The sequence below is a fragment of the Schistocerca nitens genome, chromosome 2 (genome assembly GCF_023898315.1).
Source record: "Schistocerca nitens isolate TAMUIC-IGC-003100 chromosome 2, iqSchNite1.1, whole genome shotgun sequence".
Classification (NCBI taxonomy): domain Eukaryota; kingdom Metazoa; phylum Arthropoda; class Insecta; order Orthoptera; family Acrididae; genus Schistocerca; species Schistocerca nitens.
The window spans coordinates 731,757,717-731,782,518 of NC_064615.1; the positions used below are offsets into that span (position 1 = coordinate 731,757,717).

Genomic DNA, 24,802 nt, shown 5'->3' on the forward strand with positions numbered 1-24,802 from the left:
TGTAAATGTATATATATACAGGGTGATTCCGTAGTGACGTTACATACTTTCTAGGATGGTGGGGAAGGATAAATGTATCCATCTGAGGTAAGGGTAGCTTTACCGGAAACAAACGAGTCGAACGTGATAAGCTAAAACCGCTCTGATGCTTCTGACAGTGGGATACATGTACTGGTAGTGTTGTTCTTAAGATTGTAGCGTAGGCAACTTTCATAGGTGTTAATATGGACCAAAACAAGGAAAAAAAAGTCAAATAAACATGGGCTATAAAATGCGTACATGAGGAGCTATGAGTGCTGGTTGATCTTCGCTACTGTGAAACACATCTCCCCTATTGAACAAGTGCTCATAGATCTTCAGCTATGCATTTTAGAGACAATGTTTACTGGACATTTTTTCCTGTTTTGATCCGTACTGTCACCTCTGAAAGTTCACTACCCTACAATCTTAGCAACAACAGCACCAGTACATGTACTCCACTGTCAGAGGTATCAGAACAGTTTTAACTGATAACGTTCGACTCGTTCGTTTCCGGTACAGGGGAAAAAATGGTTCAAATGGCTCTGAGCACTATGGGACTTAACTTCTAAGGTCATCAGTCCCCTAGGACTTAGAACTACTTAAACCAAAGTAACCTAAGGACATCACGCACATCCATGCCCGAGGTAGAATTCGAACCTGCAATACGTAGCGGTCGCGCGGTTCCAGACTGTAGCGCCTAGAACCGCTCGGCCACTGCGGCCGGCCCAGTACAGGGAAACTTACCTCAAATTGATGCGTTTCCCCTTCTCCATCATGCAAGAAAGTTTCTAACATCATCACTGAATCATCCTGTATGTATATACATTTACAGGCACTGGCGCCTAAACTTTGACACTCTGTAGCGCCGTTGGATGACGTTTCGGACATAGGTTTGTACGTAAAACTTGATCTACTAAGTCCCCTCTACAATCTCTAGGGTTTGTAAACTGAATTGTGAAACACTCTTTAGAGTGTACAGTAATACGAAGTCATGCACTGTCTGGCGCTAGTATTTAAATATAAGAACTTCATGGAAGAACAAACTTCTTTTCGGCTCGTGTTGATCCAAAGGTGGCAACAGGGTTATGCCAGGTACATTCCACCTATCGAATGCAAATTGTTAAGACTCCTACGAAACGTGTGTACAAAATGATCGGTAAATATTGGTGATGTTATGGCATTTAAAATATGCAGAGAGCTGACGGACAGACCTTCCACCAGCCAGTAGTCACGTGACCTCTAAAGTCAGTGTATTTCGGCGACAAAAATTCTGAATGTACACCCCATAAATATTCCCCCTGCACACACGGACAACGCCATACGGCTGTACTGTACTGAAACAAGTGTGGGCCGGCGTGTGGCCGCGGCGCACAGACCGGGGTTCTGCAGCAGCTGCTCCAGGTACTCCTTGTCGACGCAGAGCTCGCCCAGCAGGCGGCGGCCGCTGGGGGACCTGGCGCGCTCCCGAGACCGGCTGCCGCCCCCGCCGCTGGCCCCAGAGCCGGACCTGGAGGTGGGCCCCGTGCTGGCGCCGCCGCTGCCGCCTCCGCCGCCCCCGCTGCTCGCCTCCTCCTCGGACGGCCGCCGGGCCGACTGGCAGCGCAGCGCCCGTCTCGCTTCGGGGCCAGTCAGCGCCTGTCCTGTACGTCACCAACACAAAGTACACTGACGGCAAAGGGAAATGCTACACCGTGAAGCGCCAGTCCGATGCTTATCAGAGTTTGTGGAAATGTTCATCACATAACGGATATTAAACGACACATTCATTCCATTTGAAACTGACATCGATCGTTGTTGTGGTCTTCAGTCCTCAGACTGGTTTGATGCAGCTCTCCATGCTACTCTATCCTGTGCAAGCTTTTCATCTCCCAGTACCTACTGTAGCCTACATCCTTCTGAATCTGCTTAGTGTATTCATCTCTTGGTCTCCCTCTACGATTTTTACCCTCCACGCTGCCCTCCAATACTTAATTGGTGATCCCTTGATGCCTCAGAACATGTTCTACCAACCGGTCCCTCCTTCTAGTTAAGTTGTGCCACAAACTTCTCTTCTCCCCAATCCTATTCAATACCTCCTCATTAGTTATGTGATCTACCCATCTAATCTTCAGCATTCTTCTGTAGCACCACATTTCGAAAGCTTCTATTCGCTTCTTGTCCAAACTAGTTATCGTCCATGTTTCACTTCCATACATGGCTACACTCCATACAAATACTTTCAGAAACGACTTCCTGACACTTAAATCTATACTCGATGTTAACAAATTTCTCTTCTTCAGAAACGCTTTCCTTGCCATTGCCAGTCTACATTTTATATCCTCTCTACTTCGACCATCATCAGTTATTTTGCTCCCCAAATAGCAAAACTCCTTTACTACTTTAAGTGTCTCATTTCCTAATCTAATTCCCTCTGCATCACCCGATATAATTCGACTACATCCCATTATCCTCGTTTTGCTTTTGTTGATGTTCATCTTATATCCTCCTTTCAAGACACTATCCATTCCGCTCAACTGCTCTTCCAAGTCTTTTGCTATCTCTGACAGAATTACAATGTCATCGGCGAACCTCAAAGTTTTTATTTCTTCTTCATGGATATTAATTCCTACTCCGAATTTTTCCTGTGTTTCCTTCACTGCCTGCTCAGTATACAGATTGAATAACATCGGGGAGAGGCTACAACCCTGTCTCACTCCCTTCCCAACCACTGCTTCCCTTTCAGGCCCCTTGACTCTTATAACTGCCATCTGGTTTCTGTACAAATTGTAAATAGCCTTTCGCTCCCTGTATTTTACCCCTGCCACCTTCAGAATTGGAAAGAGAGTATTCCAGTCAACATTGTCGAAAGCTTTCTCTAAGTCTACAAATGCTAGAAACGTAGGTTTGCCTTTCCTTAATCTAGCTTCTAAGATAAGTCGTAGGATCAGTATCGCCTCACGTGTTCCAACATTTCTCATCATCATCATCTTGGACAGTTTCCAGCCACTGGCTGGGTCTGTCGGGACCACAAGCCTCTCCATCGTGTTCTGTCTTTCCACCATTCCCCCTCTTCCACCTTCGTCCAGTTCTCTCCTCTTCTCGTCACACATTCCTTCACTCCCTTCACCCATCTATCTCTTGGTCTTCCTCTGGGCCTCTTCCCCTCCAGTTGCAGATCAAACATCCTCTTTGGAATTCTTCCCTCATCCATTCTCTTCATGTGTCCATACCACTGCAGTCTTAATTTTTCTATCCTGTCCTGTACTGGTTCCTCCTTTAGTCTTTCCCTCACATACACATTTCGCAATCTGTCTCGTCTTGTTACACTCAACCTGCTCCTCTGGAACTTCATTTCACTAGCCTGTATTCTACTTTTGTCGCTTTTGTGCATTACCCATGTCTCACTTCCGTATGCCAATATGGGGACAAAGTAGGTTCGGTATATAATTCCCTTGGATTTCTGTGGCACCTCCTTGCTCCAAATAAGCCCCCTAATGCATTTGTTGAACTGCCCTGCTTTTCTGCACCGTTCATTTATTTCCATTGCGTTTCCCCCCTTACTTTCAATCATGCTTCCCAGGTACTTGAAGTTCTCTACCACTTGTAGTTTTTCCCCTCCACAAGTTATATCCACATTTGGCCTATTCTTCTTCCTTGTTGTGACAATTATTTCACTTTTCTTTGCAGAGAAATGCATTCCATATTGAGGTGCCGTTGCCTCCCATGCATCTAACTGCTCTTGCACCTCCTTCTCGCAATTTCCCCATAACATCAGGTCATCGGCAAAAAGCACTGCTTTCATTTTATGATCTCCAATTGCATCTGATACTTGCTGTAGGATTTCATCCATAACAATAATAAACAATAAAGGCGAAAGTGCACTTCCCTGTCGCAGCCCATTTTCCAGCTTGAACCATGCAGTACGTTCCCTCCCCACTTTCACACAACTCTCACTTCCCTCATACATTTTTCTGACTTTTCGTGTTATCTCTTCATCTATCCCTTTTGCGTTCAGCACATCCCAGAGCTTGTCCCTACAGATACTGTCATACGCCTTCTCAATATCTAAAAGGGCCATGATTAAGTCCTTCCCGTACTCATAGTGCCTTTCCTGCAGTTGCCTTACCGCAAATATGAGGTCCGTTGTTGATCTTCCCGGTCTGAAACCGTACTGCTCCTCTTGCAGTCTACTTTCAATACTGCTTCTTATTCTCTTTTCCAGGATCTGTTCATAGATTTTTCCACAGTGGCATAGCAGGGTGATTCCTCTGTAGTTCTCACATCTCCTTTTATCCCCTTTCTTGAAGATCGGGACTATAATTCCTTTCTTCCAATCCTCAGGAATTCTGTTCTCCTTCCACACCACCCTCAGCACTCTGTATAGCCACTGGGTTCCTACTTCTCCTGCTGCTCGTATCATATCCACTGTTACTTCGTCCCAACCTGGTGCCTTGCCCCCTTTCATCCTCTTTATGGCTTCTTCCACTTCATTCCAAGTTAGATCATCAATTTCCCCACTATTATAATCGTCTGCTGCCTTAGGCTCTCCATCGCTGTTAGTTACCCGCTTGGCGGCATTCAACAGATCTTCAAAGTACTCCTTCCAAATCTTTTTGAGCTCATGCATTTCCTCCACAACTCTTCCATTATTATCCATGATCCTCAGGCACTCGCTTCTGTCGTTCCTCTTATTTCTTACCATGGTGTAAAGTACTTTTTTGTTCCCTTCACTGTCCTCATCTAACATTCTTGTCCATTTTTCCATCCACTTCTTCTTCTCCGCCCTTACTATGGTCTGATTCTACGGAATCCAAACTGATCTTCCCCGAGGTCGGCTTCTACCAATTTTTCCATTCGTCTGTAAAGAATTCGCGTTAGTGTTTTGCATCCGTGACTTATTAAACTGACAGTTCGGTAATTTTCACATCTGTCAGCACCTGCTTTGTTTTCATCTGTGAGGCAATGGTTTGCGGACAATAACATTCTTAAAATGGACTGGTATGCCTAGGGTTCCGACCTAATCCTAATGGAACACCTATGGGATGAGTTAGAAGGTCGACTTCGCTCCAGATCCCAGCGTCTATTGTCACTACTTGCTCTTGGTTCGACTCTGGAGGAGACATGGGCTGCTATTCTTCGGCAGACATTCAGGTACCTCAATGAAACTGACCCCAGCAGAGTTCAAGTCACCAAGAAGATGAAACGTGGACACACACCTCATTAACGTTCTGTGCTGTCAGGATACGTTTGATTGTATAGCGTATTCTGAAAGACCTGCCCCACCTAGTGCAACTATGCTATGCTCTATCTACTGATAAGTGTTTTTAAGTGTTATTTTTTTACGCGGTGTCTTATGAAGCCTCGTAGGAACTCATAAATGACTCCGACAATGTTTTGACGTAAGGGTACAGAGACTTCTCGACACTCTGCAGTATCTGCTAAAGCCGCAGCGTTTCCTGCTTCATTCAGCAACGTTAAAAGGTTAAGCAGACTCACAGACAATCATTTCTAGAAATCCTTAAGAATTACGTAAGGAATAAAGTGAGTACCTCAGACTGACTCCTCCCGCCTTAGCCTATGGTACGGTGGCGTGCAGAATACGGATGAAGGTTGCAGATGTAGGCGAAAGAGGACTTGTAAGAGGGAGCAAGGCAGCTCACCGATGGTGTTCTGGATGGCCTGTTGCGTCTTCTGCACGCCCAGCCGGAAGGCGTCGAGCTCTGGGCGCAGGCGCTGTCCACGGTGGTAGAACATCAGGCTGTGCTCGAAGTCGCCCGTGTTGTACAGCGCCTCCGCCTTCTGGAAGATAGCTGCCACGCCAGGGGCACTGGGTCAGCGCTGCTGTGGAGTGCCACCAACAATTTCGTGTGACAGGAAACATATTTCTAGCAGCGAGTACATACGTGAATCTCCACTGAATTGCAGCGGTGTGCAGTTAAGAAGGCAGGTGGTCGGGCGATGCGCAGGAGGAAGGGGCATTGTACCGCGTGACTTTCCAGACAGTAGCGCCATTCTGCCACGCGTGTCTGTAGTGGGGACTTTAGAGTGCGACTAGAACAGTTAGTCTTGATTTCAATGTTAGCTTACGTTTGGTGGAGGCCGTTAGCCTTTATGGCGTTTGTGGGTAGTCTGGAGCAAACAAATCGAGTATTGCATTAAGAAGCGACAGCGATAGTTGTCCGACAACATAAATTCTTGCTGGCAGAGTGTGAAGCAGATAGAGAGCGTCACTGTGACTGTTACCCCAACGCTGACAGTTAGCAGGGTAGGCAAAAGATGGGCCATGTGGAGTGGGACAGGGACAGAGAGCACACTGGTAGCGCAGCAAAGTATTCTTCTCCTCTAACTGTGCAGAGCGCATCAGCAACAGCCTTCTTACTTGCGGACGACTGTAGTAACATTGCATTTAAAGCGCGGACACTCTAGCCTGGCAGTTCTAGGAGGGAGGTGTTTTTGAACTGCGATTGCCTCTCTTTAACCATTGCAGGCGTCCTGTACTCCTGATCTCGAATGACGGTAAGCGCCCACTAATTTCAGTAGCATACCCTGTAGCACTATTCCGACTAATGGATTCCCAAGCTGCGATCTGTGGGCTTGTGAATCTAGTTTCATTAGTCAGAAGAGTGCAGCGAGAAATAAACGGGCGCCTACTGAATGCCCCTGAATGATGTACACTACTGGCCATTAAAATTGCTACACCACGAAGATGACGTGCTACAGACGAGAAATTTAACCGACAGGAATAAGATGCTGTGATATGAAAACGTTTAGCTTTTCAGAGCATTAACACAAAGTTGGCGCCGGTGGCGACACCTACAACGTACTGAAATGTTGAAAGTTTCCAACAGATTTATCATACACAAACAGCAGTTGACCGGCGTTGCCTGGTGAAATGTTGTTGTGATGCCTCGTGTAAGGAGGAGAAATGCGTACCATCACGTTTCTGACTTTGATAAAGGTCGGATTGTAGCCTATCACGATTGCGGTTTATCGTATCGCGACATTGCTACTCGCGTTGGTCGAGATCCAATGACTGTTAGCAGTATATAGAATCGGTGGGTTCAGGAGGGTAATACGGAACGCCGTGCTGGATCCCAACGGCCTCGTATCACTAGCAGTCGAGATGACAGGCATCTTATCCGCTTGGCTGTAACGGATCGTGCAGCCACGCCTCGATCCCTGAGTCAACAGATGGGGACGTTTGAAAGACAACAACCATCTGCACGAACAGTTCGACGACGTTTGCAGCAGCGTGGACTATCAGCTCGGAGACCATGGCTGCGGTTACCCTTGACGCTGCATCACAGACAGGAGCGCCTGCGATGGTGTACTCAACGACGAACCTGGGTGCACGAATGGCAAAACGTCATTTTTTCGGATGAATCCAGGTTCTGTTTTCAGCGTCATGATGGTCGCATTCGTGTTTGGCGACATCGCGGTGAATGCACATTGGAAACGTGTATTCGTCATCGCCATACTGGCGTATCACCCGGCGTGAGGGTGTGGGGTGCCATTGGTTACACGTCTCGGTCCCCTCTTGTTCGCATTGACTGCACTTTGAACAGTGGACGTTACATTTCAGATGTGTTGCGACCCGTGGCTCTACCATTCATTCGATCCCTGCGAAACCCTATATTTTAGTAGGATAATGCACGACCGCATGTTGCAGGTCCTGTACGGTCCTTTCTGGATACAGAAAATGTTCGACTGCTGCCCTGGCCAGCACATTCTCCAGATCTCTCACCAATTGAAAAGGTCTCGTCAATGGTGGCCGAGCAACTGGCTCGTCACAATACGCCAGTCACTACTGTTGATGAACTGTGGTATCGTGTTGAAGCTGCATGTTCAGCTGTACCTGTACACGCTATCTAAGCTCTGTTTGACTCAATGCCCAGGCGACCAGAGGTGGTTGTTCTGGGTACTGATTTCTCAGGATCTATGCACCCAAAATGCGTGAAAATGTAATCACATGTCAGTTCTAGTACAATATATTTGTCCAATGAATACCCGTTAATCATCTGCATTTCTTCTTGGTGTAGCAATTTTAATGGCCAGTACTGTATTACTGGTAATTGTGGGACTAAGCCTGTCGCACTTAGAAATCAAAAACAGAGGAACCCAGTATTGGTTAAACAGAGGAAATCAAACAGAAGCAGGAAAGATACAGTGGAACCTCTGTTATGCGGCCCTCATTAATCCATACGTAATGGCGGCAACAATCTACGACGGGAATTATTAAAATTAAGTTTAACCAATCGTCACGAACAAATTCTCACAAGCTGTCAGTTGAACTGGACAGAACTGTATTGCCCACGTTTGTTCGGAGTATAAAGTGATATCAAAGTGAAAGAAGATAGTAGTGTCCATGGAAAAACAGTCAGAAGCATTGCATACCATGAATACAGATAAACAGTTGAAAGACATTGCAACTGAATTTGATGTTGAGACTTTTGCAAAGATTCGAGGACGCTGAGACATCGGTGTTATAAACGTAAATGACTAGTTGCCCAATGACGACAATGCTGTCTCCGAAATTATCGCCTTTTGTGCGTTTGTAGACAATGACGGTAGGCGTGATGGATTAGATGACAAAATTGGCACTCAATGCCGGCCGCGGTAGTCTAGCGGTTCTAGGCGCTCAGTCCGGAACCGCGCGACTGCTACGGTCGCAGGTTCGAATCCTGCCTCGGGCATGGATGTTTGTGATGTCCTTAGGTTAGTTAGGTTTAAGTAGTTCTAAGTTCTAGGGGACTGATGACCACAGATGTTAAGTCCCATAGTGCTCAGAGCCATGTTTTTGGCGCTCAATCGCAAGACGTTATTACACGTACAGAGGATACAACACAGCTGGGCAAAATACTGCTTTAGTTGGAACTCCAATAGGGAAGAGCTTCTTCCGATCTAATGTTGGTGAAACACTTCCTTGGTCGAGGTGCACGTAAACGACATACGAACGTGGCTCAAAAGTAACGTAATGACTATTTCAGTGTGTTAAACACATGATTTATTCAATATATGGTTAAGATTTATGTGAATAATGTGATATTAATTGTTTATTAAGATAAAAAAAATAGACGAACCAAGAAGGAACTATCCGAATGGGACGGAAATCGGTAGATGTGATGTACATGTACAGACAAACAAATTATTTAATTTTTGGAAAACTGGATGATTTATTCAAGAGAAACAGCTTCAGAAAGTGAGATAATCAATAACGCGTTGGTGCACCTATAGCCCCTATGCAGGCAGCTATTCGGCTTGGCATTGATTTACAGACTTCTTGCATGTCCTCCTAGTAGATATCGTGCCAAATTTTGGCAAGCTGGCGCGTTAGATCGTCAAAATCCCGAGATGGTTGACGGGCCGTGTCCATAATGCTCCATGAGTTCTCAATTGGGGAGAGATCGGCGACTTTGTTGGCCAGGGTAGGGTTTCGCAAACACGAAGACAAGACATAAAACTCTCGCCATGTGCCTGCGGGCATTACCTTGCTGAAATGTAAGCCCAGGATGGCTTGCTACGAATGACAACAAAACGGGCCGTAGAATATCGTCGACGTACCGCTGTGTTGTAATGGTGCCGCGGATGACAATCGCAGGAGTCCTGCCATGAAATGAAATGACACTCCAGACCACCACTCCTGGTTGTCGGGCCGTATAGAGGGAGACAGTCAGGTTGGTATACCACCGCTGGCCAGTGGGTCTCCAGACATGTCTTCGCGGGTCATTGGAGATCAATTTGAAGTGGGACTCATCACTGAAGACAATTCTGCTCTAATCAATGGAATTTCAGGCCGATATCCCTGCTACAAAGCGGGGCCGAGAAAGTCCACCTGAATTTACTAGTTGGCATGAGTTTGCAATTACACCCATTCATACAATCTAGCAATCATTCATGTTTAGGAAAGTTGGTTAAACGTAACGGCGTGCTCAATATCTAACGCAATAAAATAGAAAACATCGATAGAGAAAAGACCCTTTGCAGAATTTGATGAGACCGCAAAATCACGTGAAAGGTGAATGGACTGCTGCCTTTCAATGTAAATTATAGTTATGATTGGGAAAGTGTGGGAACTCCAGAGCACATGTTCCGGGTCTGTGTGCTCTACGAAGATGGAGCGAGTAACTATCGTCAAGCATCAAGGACGCTGGATCCAAAAGCAGCACTGAGGAACGAATCGTACAGCAACTGCAGTATCCAGAAGGACCTAGGAGGATTTCAACAGGCCATCCACACATCAGCATGCCACCATTCCGGAAAGACAAGTTTCTGTTCACACTGAGAGAAGGTACCTGAAGTCTGTGACCACTGAATGGAAATGCGCAGTTTTCAAGAATGTCTACCGTGTGCTGCAAGTGATTACGGAAATATGGATTGTAAGAAGTTAGAGTGAATAGCGGAACAATTGCCACAGGGGAGACGCAGCTGAGGTACTGCCGTACGCCTAAGGAATCCAGCAGACAGTAGCTGGTGGCAGCGACAGCTTGAGGGCACATCCTTTCGTGGAAACAACATTCTGTAGTTTCGATTAACGCCAGTGAATGAACAAGACAAGTCTACCGATATTACTCACAGATGTAGTAAGATCAGCAGTACTAATAGTTGCTTAATTGGTTGAGGGTTGATACCAGTTCTGTAGAGACAGAAAGTAGATGCTTTTCATATTTCTGTCCCCTTGGAGTGATGTTAATTTTTTTACAGTATTAGGTTGTATTAAGGTGTCCACGTTATACATCTTTATGATGCTGTATTTATTTGGCAATGGAATAACATTTTGAGAAAATAATTGTTTTCATATTTCTTTCGAATTAATGGTGCTTCCTTAAGGTAATGAAATATTTTTTAAATTTATTTCTAGTTATTTTAAAAATATAGAATATTTGTCAATAGCAATTAATTACTTCCATTGTTTAAAATATTAATTTATTTTTATGTAAAACCATTTTTATTTTGCTGTATATATTTTATGAAACTGAACTGAAAGAGCGTGTGTGAAAACGTTTTCTTATTCGCGAGAAAAGAAAAAGGGAAGAAAATAAAAAGCCAATTAACGCTTCTCATGCAACTTAAGGCCCTGAATAAAGTATGAGAAAGACTTCAGCTGCCCAAGTGAAGCAGCTAAACTGTTGGTTTGGCTCATAGCTGGGAAAAACCCAGTGGCGCTCGGCCGTTGGAGTGTGGAGGGTCAAGCCGCCATGGCACAAGTAACTCAATCCAAGACAGCTATAAAATAATCAAGCACGTCCACAGAAATGGAAAACGAGACGAGTGCATGCGTGTAAACGCGCTCTAAATCAGAATAGTGGTATTTCAGTTATCAGTTATCTAAGTTTAGCAAATAATATTAGTTTTAAAAATTAATATCTTTCCAACGCCTTGTACGATTTATATAAACTAAGTATCAATGAATGGAGCTCGAGAAGCCCTATCAGAACATATCAATATACTTTTTGTAAATATTTTGAACTATATGCCAGAAAATATCTCTCAAAATAATAATAAATTGACCAAAGTAGCGGCAATACAGCAAATTAGCTTAAGGTACTTATACATACATGTACTTAGTTTTAAATATTTATAATTTTTAAACAGTAAAATACTGTAATCTAACTTTTGTGCTGATAATTTACCATAAAGATGAAAGACTCAGAAAAAAGACGTTATTGGAAAGCTGAGAAAAATTTCAGGCCAGTCTGATACTTTGTACGTAAAACGAGATGGCAAAAGTCATGGAATATCTCCTAGTATTGTGTCAGATCCCCTTTTGCTCGGGGTAGTGCAGCAAATTGACGTGGCATGTGCTCAACAAATCTTTAGAGGGCGCCTGAGAAATAACGAGCCCTGCCGCCTTTACAGCCGTCCGTAATAGCGAAAGGGTTGTCGGTGTAAGATTCTGTGCACGAACTGACCTCCCGATTATGTCCCTTAAATGATGGGTGGCATTCATGTCAGGAGATCAGCGTACCCAAATCATTCACTCCGACTGTCCAGAATGATCCTCGAACTAATTGTGAATAATTGTGAGACGGTGACATGGCTCAATGTCATCCATAAAAATTCCATCATTGTTTTGGAACGTGAAGTTCATCAACGGCTGCAAACTGTCTTCTAGTAGCCGAACACAATCATTTTGAGTCAGTGATCGGTTCAGTTGGATCAGAGGACCCAGTCCATTCCATGTAAACACAGCCCACACTATTTTGACATCACCACCAGCTTGCACAGTGCCTTGCAGGCAACTTGGGTCCACGGTTTCGTGGGCTCTGCGCCGCACTCGAATCGTGCCATCAGATTTTGCCAACTGAAATAGGGCCTCATCTGACCAGTTCACGGTTTTCCGGTCGTCTAGGGTCCAAACGACATGGCGACGAGTCCGGGAGAGTCGCTGCAGGCGATGTCGTGCTGTTAGCAAAGCCACTCGCGACTGTCGTCTGCTGCCACAGCCCATTAAGGCCTTATTTTGCTGCACTGTTCTAACGCATACGTTCGTCGTATGTCCCACATTGATTTCTGCGCTTCTTTCACCCAGTCTTACTTGTTTGTTAGCACTGAAAACTGTACGCAAACGCTTGGTCGTTAATGCCGTCGGCCACTGCGTTGTCCGTGGTGAGGGTTAATGCCTGAAATTTGGTATTCTTCACACACTCTGGACAATGTGGATTTAGGAATACTGAATTCCCTAATGATTTCCGAAATGGGATGTCCCATGCGTCTAGCTCCAACTACTATTACCGAGCAAGGTCGCGCAGTGGTTAGCACACTGGACTCGCATTCGGGTGGACGAGCGTTCAAACCCGCATCGATCCAACCTGATTCAGGTTTTCCGTGATTTCCCTAAATCGCTTCGGGCAAATGCCGGGATGCTTCGTTTGAGAAGGTACGGTCGACTTCCTTCACCAACTAACCATTTCAACTACCTTTCCGCGTTCAAAGTCTGTCAGTTGCCGTCGTGCGGCCATAATCACGTCGGAATCCTTTTCACATGAATCACCTGAGTGCAAATGACAGTTCCGTCAATGCACTACCCTTTTATACCTTGTGTACGCGATATTACCGCCATCTCTATATGTACAGTTTTGTCAGCTCAGTGTGCGTTTGACATTAGATAAGTGTTGAAATGTATGATATATATTGTATATGAATTTCAGCGATGACAATACGAGAGCTTAAACAGCCAGCTGACATTTTGGTCTAAAAACAGCTGATTTCGAGAGGCAGAGCAAAATAATCTTGTGTTTATATTAGAGACGAGTAAGTCGAGGTAAGTACGAGATTGGGGGCTTGTGAAACTTCGCACTTTGGTTGCGAAAACTTAGAAGATTTTTGGAAAAAGTACGAGTGAACCTGCAAATTTCTGCTTGTTAGCGATTATTACCAGCTTGTAATAATTGTCACAAGTTGAAGAGTTCTAACCCAACATGTTTTCCCCAGATAGCGAACGGTCTGACTTTTAATAATTTTTTACATCTTGGGAACAAGTGTATTTGGAATATCTGAGTGAGTTAACACGAATTAAACTTCGATTAATGATTAATTTCATGCTGTTTAGTTAGTGTTGAACTTTATGTTTGTACACAAGTGGTTGTATTATGAATAGTATTGGTTGTTTATCGCATCTAAATGTACAGGGCTATTACAAATGATTGAAGCGATTTCATAATTTTACTGTATCTCCATTCATTGACATATGGTCACGACACACTACAGATACGTAGAAAAACTCATAAAGTTTTGTTCGGCTGAAGCCGCACTTCAGGTTTCTGCCGCCAGAGCACTCGAGAGCGCAATGAGACAAAATGGCGACAGGAGCCGAGAAAGCGTATGTCGTGCTTGAAATGCACTCACATCAGTCAGTCATAACAGTGCAATGGCACTTCAGGACGAAGGTCAACAAAGATCCACCAACTGCTAACTCCATTCGGCGATGGTATGCGGAGTTTAAAGCTTCTGGATGCCTCTGTAAGGGGAAATCAACGGGTCGGCCTGCAGTGAGCGAAGAAACGGTTGAACGCGTGTGGGTAAGTTTCACGCGTAGCCCGCGGAAGTCGACGAGTAAAGCAAGGAGGGAGCTAAACGTACCACAGCCGACGGTTTGGAAAATCTTACGGAAAAGGCTAAAGCAGAAGCCTTACCGTTTACAATAGCTACAAGCCCTGACACCCGATGACAAAGTCAAACGCTTTGAATTTTCGGCGCGGTTGCAACAGCTCATGGAAGAGGATGCGTTCAGTGCGAAACTTGTTTTCAGTGATGAAGCAACATTTTTTCTTAATGGTGAAGTGAACAGACACAATGTGCGAATCTGGGCGGTAGAAAATCCTCACGCATTCGTGCAGCAAATTCGCAATTCACCAAAAGTTAACGTGTTTTGTGCAATCTCACGGTTTAAAGTTTACGGCCCCTTTTTCTTCTGCTAAAAAAACGTTGCAGGACACGTGTATCTGGACATGCTGGAAAATTGGCTCATGCCACAACTGGAGACCGACAGCGCCGACTTCATCTTTCAACAGGATGGTGCTCCACCGCACTTCCATCATGATGTTCGGCATTTCTTAAGCAGGAGATTGGAAAACCGATGGATCGGTCGTGGTGGAGATCATGATCAGCAATTCATGTCATGGCCTCCACGCTCTCCCGACATAACCCCATACGATTTCTTTCTGTGGGGTTATGTGAAAGATTCAGTGTTTAAACCTCCTCTACCAAGAAACGTGCCAGAACTGCGAGCTCGCATCAACGATGCTTTCGAACTCATTGATGGGGACATGCTGCGCCGAGTGTGGGAGGAACTTGATTATCGGCTTGATGTCTGCCGTATCACTAAAGTGGCGCATATCGAACATTTGTGAATGGCTAAAAAATCTTTTTGAGTTTTCCTATGTGTGTGCAAAGCATTGTAAAAATATCTCAAATAATAAAGTTATTGTATAGCTGTGAAATCGCTTCAATCATTTGTAATAACCCTGTAGTTAATGTGATGCGCTGCTCTGGTCTATAAATTCAAGAAACATTAGTCTGTCGTTGTGATAATTTAAATGTATAAGAGAATCAGTAAACAATATTTATTTTAAACCAAAACCTGTGTGAGCTGATAATATTATTTAAATTTTTTATCATTGTATTTTTAAACTCTGCCTGTATTTTTGCATAAACTATTGAGCAGAATACGATGATTAATAGAGTGTTGTGACAAATGAATTGATTGTTCCCTAGACAATAAACAAAGCCAAATAACTTGTAGCAACCATGCACCGAAAGTCCTCAATTCTGTTGGAATATTTACCTTACAGTAGCGATAAATATAGCTTTAATTTTAACTTGCACATTAGAATAAAAATCCTATCTTGGTGCCCGTTGTAAGTCGCCGGTTCACGTGGCTTCCGCTAGGGGACTCCCTCGTTCTTTATGCAAAGTGCGACGAGTCGAGATGGCAATAACACAGCAACAAAACGTGCCTTGCCTTGTCCTTTTGAATAGGGTCTATTTGATCAGTAATCCAGCACTGCACCTCCTGCAGGTCAAAGCATTCGATATGGAAACAGCAGTATCAAGACACTGGTTGTTTGTGTGAGATCGCCTGATCTTACTGCACGTGTTTTTTGTTGTCATTTTTACATTTTTGGGAAGGTGAGCATTGGAATGACCATGTGTATGTGCCTCTCATCAACTTTGGGGGAACTGCATCGCCGTATAGCAAAGCAGAATGCAATAACTCCAGGTATACGGAAGTTGCAGCATTTCCACTCGAAACTGCTTTCGAAAACGTGACGATTTTGACTGGTCGTTGCAGCCTAATAGTTCACGTGGGAGTTATGGTTGGACGCGTTCATTTCAGGGACATGTCTCAAAGGTTTGTTCACTCTTGTTGCATGTTGTCATTGTTGGTCCCTGTTGTGGATGATCTCGCGTGGCTGTAGGTCTGTCGAATACACTTTTTATGACTGCTGAATGACTTCGTGATTTTCAGGGTTACCAGAGCAGTTTATTACCATGGTGCAATGTGAGCCACTACACTTCATCGCAATCACAATATAAAGATTATGCACGAAATAAAAAAGCGCTGTCTCACTATATACATATAGAGAGACCTTATCATCCTAACTCTCCTTCCGAACTTGAACTTCCAAACTTAACTGCCAAATCTGAACTGACAAACCCAACCATCAGAGCTGAAGTGATCCCACGAACCTGTTGTCCAGCCGTTCTGGAGTCTCTGTTCTCAACTTTCAGCCGATCAGAGGCCAGAAAAGGCAACGCTTCCTTTTTAGGGATAGCCGATGGGAGACGAGAAAACCTGTTTCTTCATTTTTCACGTGATCACCCACGGACCTTCCCTGTCGTTACCCGTTGTCACTCACGTGCCCATCGCGTGATCACGACGTATCTCGAGGCAGTTTGTGTTGACTAAGTGATTTTATGCCACGGCCGATTAGCTATAAATATTGCAAAGTACAGGATGAGTCTGACTGTAGTCTGTGTGCATTTGTCGTACTTTCAGTTAAGGGCACACTGAGTATCTTTGAGTGATAAATGATAACTTTGATGCTATACGTAAGTGCAAAAAGTGCCCCGATATCGAATGTGCATCTATGTGAAAGATACACACTTTCAAAATGGAATAAATCTTATGAAAATAAAATTTTGTAGTCCTGTGCGTAAGTTAACCCCCGGATTTTGTCTGCATTCGTGTACAAGTTAAGGTCAGGTCCTCATTCAAAACGATCGAAAATTCGATTTTTTGAAAAGTATGCGTGTCTAGAATAATAGGACGAAAATATTTTTTAGTCCGTGCGTTACGAAAGCTGCTACAGCCCATTGTTTGAAGCAGTGTCACGTCCGTCGTGGGACCCTCTCAACCGGAGACGCCCGGCTCGGGTAGAAAACTTGTGCCGTGACGCACGTTCACAAAATAATTTATATTGCTGTACGCATGCAAACATATTCGCCGAAACAGCTGACGAACAACGTGTGCAGGCTGCCGAACGCAGCGTATTTAGCTCCGCCACATCGGCTTTTCTCGCCAAGAAGAACGAGGGAATTACTCTCCAGGATTAATTCGAGTTAGAGGAAGGTTTGATATAAGGTTCTGGAATTTCAGACTAAACGTAAGTAACGAAAAGAGTTCTTTTTTGGTTAAACCATAATTTTTGGTCCGTAATATTGGGTTTTGTTTTTTGAATTTTGAAAATCTAATTTCAGATTTGTGTTTAGCGAGATCAAATATATGTAATAATACGTAGTTTTTGTGCAAATTGAACTAACAGTACATATAAAAGTTTTCTAAAGCCACAAAGAGTGAAAAACCCCAAAATTAAAAGTTCATGTTAGAACCGTATCGTTAAATTTAAGGTTATTACATTGTGGTTAGGTATTAGTTCCCATAAATTTAATGTAGTATCGACTGATGTTATCCATTTTTGATTTGAGAAAACTCCTGAGGGGCTACATTGCATGCACTCTGCATATTTCAAACTCACGGATCCTTGATAAAACTACACTCCTGGAAATTGAAATAAGAACACCGTGAATTCATTGTCCCAGGAAGGGGAAACTTTATTGACACATTCCTGGGGTCAGATACATCACATGATCACACTGACAGAACCACAGGCACATAGACACAGGCAACAGAGCATGCACAATGTCGGCACTAGTACAGTGTATATCCACCTTTCGCAGCAATGCAGGCTGCTATTCTCCCATGGAGACGATCGTAGAGATGCTGGATGTAGTCCTGTGGAACGGCTTGCCATGCCATTTCCACCTGGCGCCTCAGTTGGACCAGCGTTCGTGCTGGACGTGCAGACCGCGTGAGACGACGCTTCATCCAGTCCCAAACATGCTCAATGGGGGACAGATCCGGAGATCTTGCTGGCCAGGGTAGTTGACTTACACCTTCTAGAGCACGTTGGGTGGCACGGGATACATGCGGACGTGCATTGTCCTGTTGGAACAGCAAGTTCCCTTGCCGGTCTAGGAATGGTAGAACGATGGGTTCGATGACGGTTTGGATGTACCGTGCACTATTCAGTGTCCCTTCGACGATCACCAGTGGTGTACCATGATGCCGGGTGTTGGCCCTGTGTGCCTCGGTCGTATGCAGTCCTGATTGTGGCGCTCACCTGCACGGCGCCAAACACGCATACGACCATCATTGGCACCAAGGCAGAAGCGACTCTCATCGCTGAAGACGACACGTCTCCATTCGTCCCTCCATTCACGCCTGTCGCGACACCACTGGAGGCGGGCTGCACGATGTTGGGGCGTGAGCGGAAGACGGCCTAACGGTGTGCGGGACCGTAGCCCAGCTTCATGGAGACTGTTGCGAATGGTCCTCGCCGATACCCCAGGAGCAACAGTGTCCCTAATTTGCTGGGAAGTGGCGGTGCGGTCCCCTACGGCACTGCGTAGGATCCTACGGTCTTGGCGTGCATCCGTGCGTCGCTGCGGTCCGGTCCCAGGTCGACGGGCACGTGCACCTTCCGCCGACCACTGGCGACAACATCGATGTACTGTGGAGACCTCACGCCCCACGTGTTGAGCAATTCGGCGGTACGTCCACCCGGCCTCCCGCATGCCCACTATACGCCCTCGCTCAAAGTCCGTCAACTGCACATACGGTTCACGTCCACGCTGTCGCGGCATGCTACCAGTGTTAAAGACTGCGATGGAGCTCCGTATGCCACGGCAAACTGGCTGACACTGACGGCGGCGGTGCACAAATGCTGCGCAGCTAGCGCCATTCGACGGCCAACACCGCGGTTCCTGGTGTGTCCGCTGTGCTGTGCGTGTGATCATTGCTTGTACAGCCCTCTCGCAGTGTCCGGAGCAAGTATGGTGGGTCTGACACACCGGTGTCAATGTGTTCTTTTTTCCATTTCCAGGAGTGTATAATTGCGAGCGGCATTTTTTTTTTGTGTGTGTTGAAAATCTAAAATAAAGTTCAGAGTATGATAAATCGTAATCCCCAAAAAGATCCTTTGTATGTCTTTTCACTGTCCAAAAACAATTATTTCAAGCTTTGCCTATTTTTTGCTCATTTGAAGGAGAACCTGGCCTTACAGTCTTGAGAAATAGGATGAATCTTTTCGATTCAAATTGGAGTTGGGAAACAGTTGCGAAGAAATTATCGAAGTTTGTTAGCCATGTTGATGTATAGATATTAATGCGAGCATCTAATTGAAAGGAAAATATTTTTATGTATTTTGAAATATTTCCTTTTAACATAACTCGTAATCCAAGTGCAACTTTATATTTTATCTTAAATACGTTCCATTTTAGAATTTAGGCGTTACAAAAGCGTTAATTACCTTTGACTGCATGCAGCTTTTTTAAAAATGTTGCTTGTTACTATAAGTGACATGCAGGTGTGCAATTCATATCCTGTTGACGTGTACCTGTGAAGGAGAAGAAATAGATGAAAGTAATTATTTTTTTACTATAGGAGAAGATTGTGGATAGATAGTTATCTAAATTTTGAAGAAAATTCCAACAAGTGTACAAACTGTGATACTCAACGGGGACCACCACTCTGCAGTAGAGTCAAATAAAGCTAAGCTGTAATCACGAAATGTTAACAATAAATTGCTTATGTTTTAATCACTTTTCCTCATTTTCTAGATCAATGATTTTTACCTTGTAGATAACAATAACTTATTCGTTTCTGGAAGTGAATTTAGGCTTCAGGTGCAAAGAACGAGTAACAGACATTCTTCTTTGCCAGTTAATGTGTTTAAGATTATTACGTAGCATATAAGAAACAGCATATTGGGAGTGATAGGGAGGGACGGTCGATACTTGTCAGTATTTGTTGGAACGTTATGACTGTGTCAGTCAAGTCCATGATTGACATGCCACACTACTCTGCCTCAGAAGATCTACGCCTAAATACATTTGACCGATCAGTACCAAAGGGTGTTACGTAGCAAGATAATCTTTCTGTTGTGTAACAGATAACGAATTGCGGTCATTGTATTTCACGTGGCACCAGGACCCACCAGTACCTGCCGTTCATACAAAACTGCTGGATACTGCCACGTCGACTAGGTTACAGGAATGGTCTGCAACACGAAAATTATGTTGATACTGCAATGTGTGCGCTACATTTGTAAATGTTGCAAAGAAAAACATTGCTGCATTATATCTTAAAATAAGAAACATGAAGGATACAAGCAAAATAAATGCACTCACCTTCAAAGTAATCTCTGTTGGCCAAAATGGACTGCTAGCGAAGATTATACAGCTGATGGAAACCGTCAGCGAAGATGTCTTTGGAAATCGAACGATTTGCGTCACCATTCTGTGGTGGTTAGTACACTGGACTCGCATTCGGGAGGACGATGGTTCAAACTCGCGTCCGGCCATCGAGATTTAGGTTTTGCGTGATTTCCCTGAATCGCTTCACACAAATGCCGGGATGGTTCCTTTGACAAAGGGCATGGCCGATTTCCTTCCCCATTCTTCCCAAACACAAGCTTATGCTCCGGCCTCGTTGTCGAAGGGATGTTAAACACTAACACCTCCTCCTCCTCCTACTACTACCATTCTGTATGATCGGTATACCCGCAGACTGCCTGCTTTCAGGAATCCCTTAAGCGGGCAAATAAAAATAAATCTGCTGGCCCCGAATCCGTGTAGTTCAAATGGCTCTAAGCACTGTGGGACTTAACATCTAAAGTGATCAGTCCCCTAGAACTTAGAACTACTTAAACCTAACCAACCTAAGGACATCATACACATCCGAGCCCGAGGCAGGATTCGAACCTGCGACTGCAGCAATCCATGTAGTACGGTGGATGTTGAAGAGGAGTTATGTGATGCTTAGCCAAGAAACTACACACATGGATCGCAGTCCGAGAGTGGGCTTTCTGATGCACCGGATTTGCCCCCTCCCCTCCTCCCCAATTCTGTGTAACCGAACGAACATTAAGAATGCGGAACAGGAATCTTTTCTTAAATTGGTTATTAGAAATCGGAGCTGACTGTTTAATCTTTAGGTAAATATTCCTCACGAAGAATGCCGCTGCAATTGAAAAAGGTGATCAATATTGTCTTGATCCTGACTTTCAAGAAACGAACATTTTGATATATGGGGAAGATAAAGAACACCATTCCATTGCTTGTAGTTTGGGCTATACGTGTAACTGGTAGCTGCAGGTCGAATCCTAGTAATTATAGTTTGGTCTGCAGATAATATGAGCTTTGTGCACATGTGACAGGAACGTCTCCAGCATTTTTCTTACGTTCTTCCTTCTACTCGTCAGCTAAGTTACTTTCTCTATATCGAGAACAGATATTACCTCAATCTTTGTGAATGCTGGCGTCAACATGACTTCGCAGCCTCTAATTCCAGCGATGCTAATAACAGAGGGTGTCCCCGACTTTTCTTGATGTTCTTTATGACATATCATCAAAATATTTGTTTTCCCATCCTGAAGTGTTTTATCAAGACCTCAATGCTGAAATGAAATGATGGTTTGGTATCAATGACCGGAAGAACCCATCTGATGTTGTTTAGTCGCCTGGTGCAAGTCGTTCTTCCCGACGCCACTTCGGTTGTTTGCGCATCGTTTAAGGTGATATGAAATGATCTGGACAACACGAACACCCAGTCCTCTGGCAGAGAAAATATTCGACTGGACGGGAAATCAAACTCCGGACCGCATGATGTAGAGACAGTGACAATAACCACTTTTTACCTGACTTTATATCACGAGTTGAGGATGTCTTACACACTGTTGAGTACGCACAAGGTAACTGCGCTTACCTGTGCGGACGGCGCAGAAGGGGGGGGGGGGACAAGAGAGGTGTTGTGGGGGTTCTCCTGTGTATAGTGGAGGGGACAAGAGCAGTGGTGTGGGAACGGCCACGGAGTGGTAAGGGCAGCGCAATTCGACAGATGTAAGGTACACACATAAAAGCACACCTAGCGTAACTTGTAAGCTACACATAGCGAGTCCACAAACGATCGTGTTAACATGTTATGTAAATGCGACTATACTTCCACAAATGTTGACATTGAAAGTCAATAATTTCTTATTAGAGTACAGAAAAAGAAATACTGGCATAAAACATAATCAGCCAAAGTAGAACAAGTCTGATTACACATTGTCAGAAGAAAATCCTCTATAACAAAAAACGAGAAAAAACTGTAGCGTAACAGATAATGTCGCTTACTATGATGCTGGCAATATAAAACGAAGAACATGTGTGACATGAAAGTGATATTTCACATGCCTGATTACCAAATTATTACCTAATTATAAAATTATCTTCTCCTTCTTATACGTCTTTCTGGAGGTGCTGAAGTCTTGGGAAGTACTTGTAGCTGTGTTTTCGCTCTCCTTTATACTCTTTATTATGCGACTGGAATAGTTAGTGGTTCCTGAAACCTTTTGAAGTACACACTGTAATGAGATCTTAGCTTCTTCCGATATACATTTAGTGGCATTGCGCCAAATCACACTTGCCTCATTATTAAGAACTTTCGATGCAACTCTGGTGCCAGAGATAGCAACGAGAACGGTCCAAGTGTGCACGTCGGCAGGCGGCCGCTCCTTCGGCACAAACGGATAGATTTGTTCAGCACTCAGGAAAAGAACGTGTTTCTGCACCGGGTCACGTTGTTCTATGGGAAATTTACCCGTTCTCATCTACAGTTTCGAAAGCCCGAGCCAACAATGCAGAACTCTCCGACGGCAGACTACGGAACGAGACCTTACACTCGGTGCGTTCGAGTTTCGTCAGCAGACAAATCTGCTTTACGTCTGTGAGTTACAGCGGCAGGTAACGCTCCTTGCCGTCTCGAACACGTCCGTGGAAATGCATGCACGCCTTTTTAATACAGATTACCGTTCAGACACCCAATGTTCAGCGAAATTTTCGTGTTGATCCTCTCCTTTTCACGACACCACGAGTTCCAGGACACGGACAGCAAGGGTCACAACACAGTTTCCTCGAGGATTAGTGAAGTTACTTCTACATCTTTTGATGACTTTCCAAAACAACTTGCTGCATCTTCCCTGCCGAGAAATCTTAAATCTAGTCATAGTCTTCGTTTGATCCCCGATGTGATTCTACTTCCGTTAATAAATGCTGCTGTTGTCACCTGCGTTTCGGAAGTCAAGGAGTACTGCATCTACCATACAGTCTCGATCCATGGCCCTCAGGGTGCCACGTGAGAAAAGGACGAATTGGGTTTCGAACGACCAATGTTTTCGGAGTCCATCCTGATTGTAGGAGGTCGTTCTGTTCGAGATGCCTCATTATCTTTGAATTCAATATTCTGCAAGAGATGGATATCAAAGACATTCAACAGTAGTTTTGTGGATTACTTCTGTTAGCCTTCTTGTGGATGGATGTGACCTGTGCGTTCTTCCAGCTACTGGGCACAATACTTGGTCGAAGAATCTACGTTATATTATGGTTAAAAGATAGGCTAACCGAGTCAGAAATTCTTCGTAGAATCTGATAGGGATTCCATCGAGCCCTAGAGCTTCGTATAATTTTAGCGATTTTACCTGTTTCTGAATGTCAATGGTACATATAACTACATCACTCATCTTTGTAAAGATGTGAGAGCTAAGCAGGACAATGCTTCCGGAATCTTCTTTGTGAAGAAAAATTTGAAAACGTATTTCATTCCATCTATTGACTCTCCTCAATTTCAGTTTCTGTGTCTTCCATGAGAGTCTGGACACTCTACGACGAGGAACTTGTACTATTTCAGAAGATCCCATGAATATCTATGAAATGGATCACTTATTTTGGTATCGAAGGAAAGAAGGAAGATTAGGTTTTACGTCCAGTCGAAAACGGGGTCATTCGATACGGGGCACAAACTCGAACTGTTTCTTAAATGATGGGGAAGGAAATCGGCCCTGACCTTCTACAGGATGCATCTCAGCATTTGCCTGGAGGGATTTAGGGAAATCACGGAAAACCTAAATCTGGATGGCCAGACGCGGATTTGGACCGTCGTCCGTCCAGCCTACTGACTACTGAGACTTCTCGCTCGGTGTTTGGTGACGGACTATGGTCAGGACTCTGCTAAGAGAGCACTACCCCTCATAGTTCAAGAACATACGGCAAAAAGTCACTCTACACAGAAGTGAGGCTGATAATGAAGCATGTAGAGTGCAATATAGTCAATGTATGAAACGCTGCAGTTCAAGACATAAGTTCATGGCTTGCAAAAAGTAAATTGATGCTAAATCACAGTGAGACTCCGTTTTTAGTTTCTAACACACAATTCAAATAAAACTGACATTTTGACAGCAGAGGATGGGCATGTGATTAGTGAGTCTGAACAGTTCAAATTACTGTGTGTTCAGATAGATGGCAGATGACATGGAAAGCCTGCGTTGTGGATCTTGTTCAAAAATTGAATGCTGCTATATATGGCACTAGTTGTAGCCGGCCGCGCGTTGCAGTGGCTCAGTCTGGTTAAATGGAAAAGCAAGAAAAGAGAAAGGACATGTTTCTAATATGTTTGGTAATTGGATATACGTCCCCATCGCCTTATCCCTCCTCTCTCTGTCCTTGTCCTCCTCTCCCCGTCTTTGTCCACCTCTTCCTCTTTCGCCTCTCTCTGTCCAGCACGTCCTCCTTTTTTCTCCTTTCATCTTCTCCTCGCCCTCCCTCTCCATCTCCTTCTGTCCCCCCCCCTCCCGCTCTCTCTGTCCATCACCTCCTTCCCCCTTTCTCTACGTTCTCCTGCCCCCTCACTCTCCATCTCCTTCTGCCCTCTCTCTCTGACCATTACTTCCTCCCCCATTTCTCTGTCCATCTTCTTCTCCCCCAT

The 24,802-nt window shown here is 44.5% G+C and overlaps 1 protein-coding gene across 1 annotated transcript in view; it reads right to left on the bottom strand.

The window, feature by feature from the left end:
• The window catches only part of LOC126234589 (outer dynein arm-docking complex subunit 4-like), a 74,849-nt gene that overhangs the window by 4,948 nt on the left and 45,099 nt on the right, over positions 1–24,802 (bottom strand). The window contains exons 4-5 of the mRNA XM_049943303.1: positions 5,661–5,810; positions 1,398–1,661 (exon numbers count right to left, since the gene is read on the bottom strand). Of these exons, the coding sequence (XP_049799260.1) occupies positions 1,398–1,661; positions 5,661–5,810 (414 nt within the window). The remainder of the gene's footprint in view (positions 1–1,397; positions 1,662–5,660; positions 5,811–24,802) is intronic.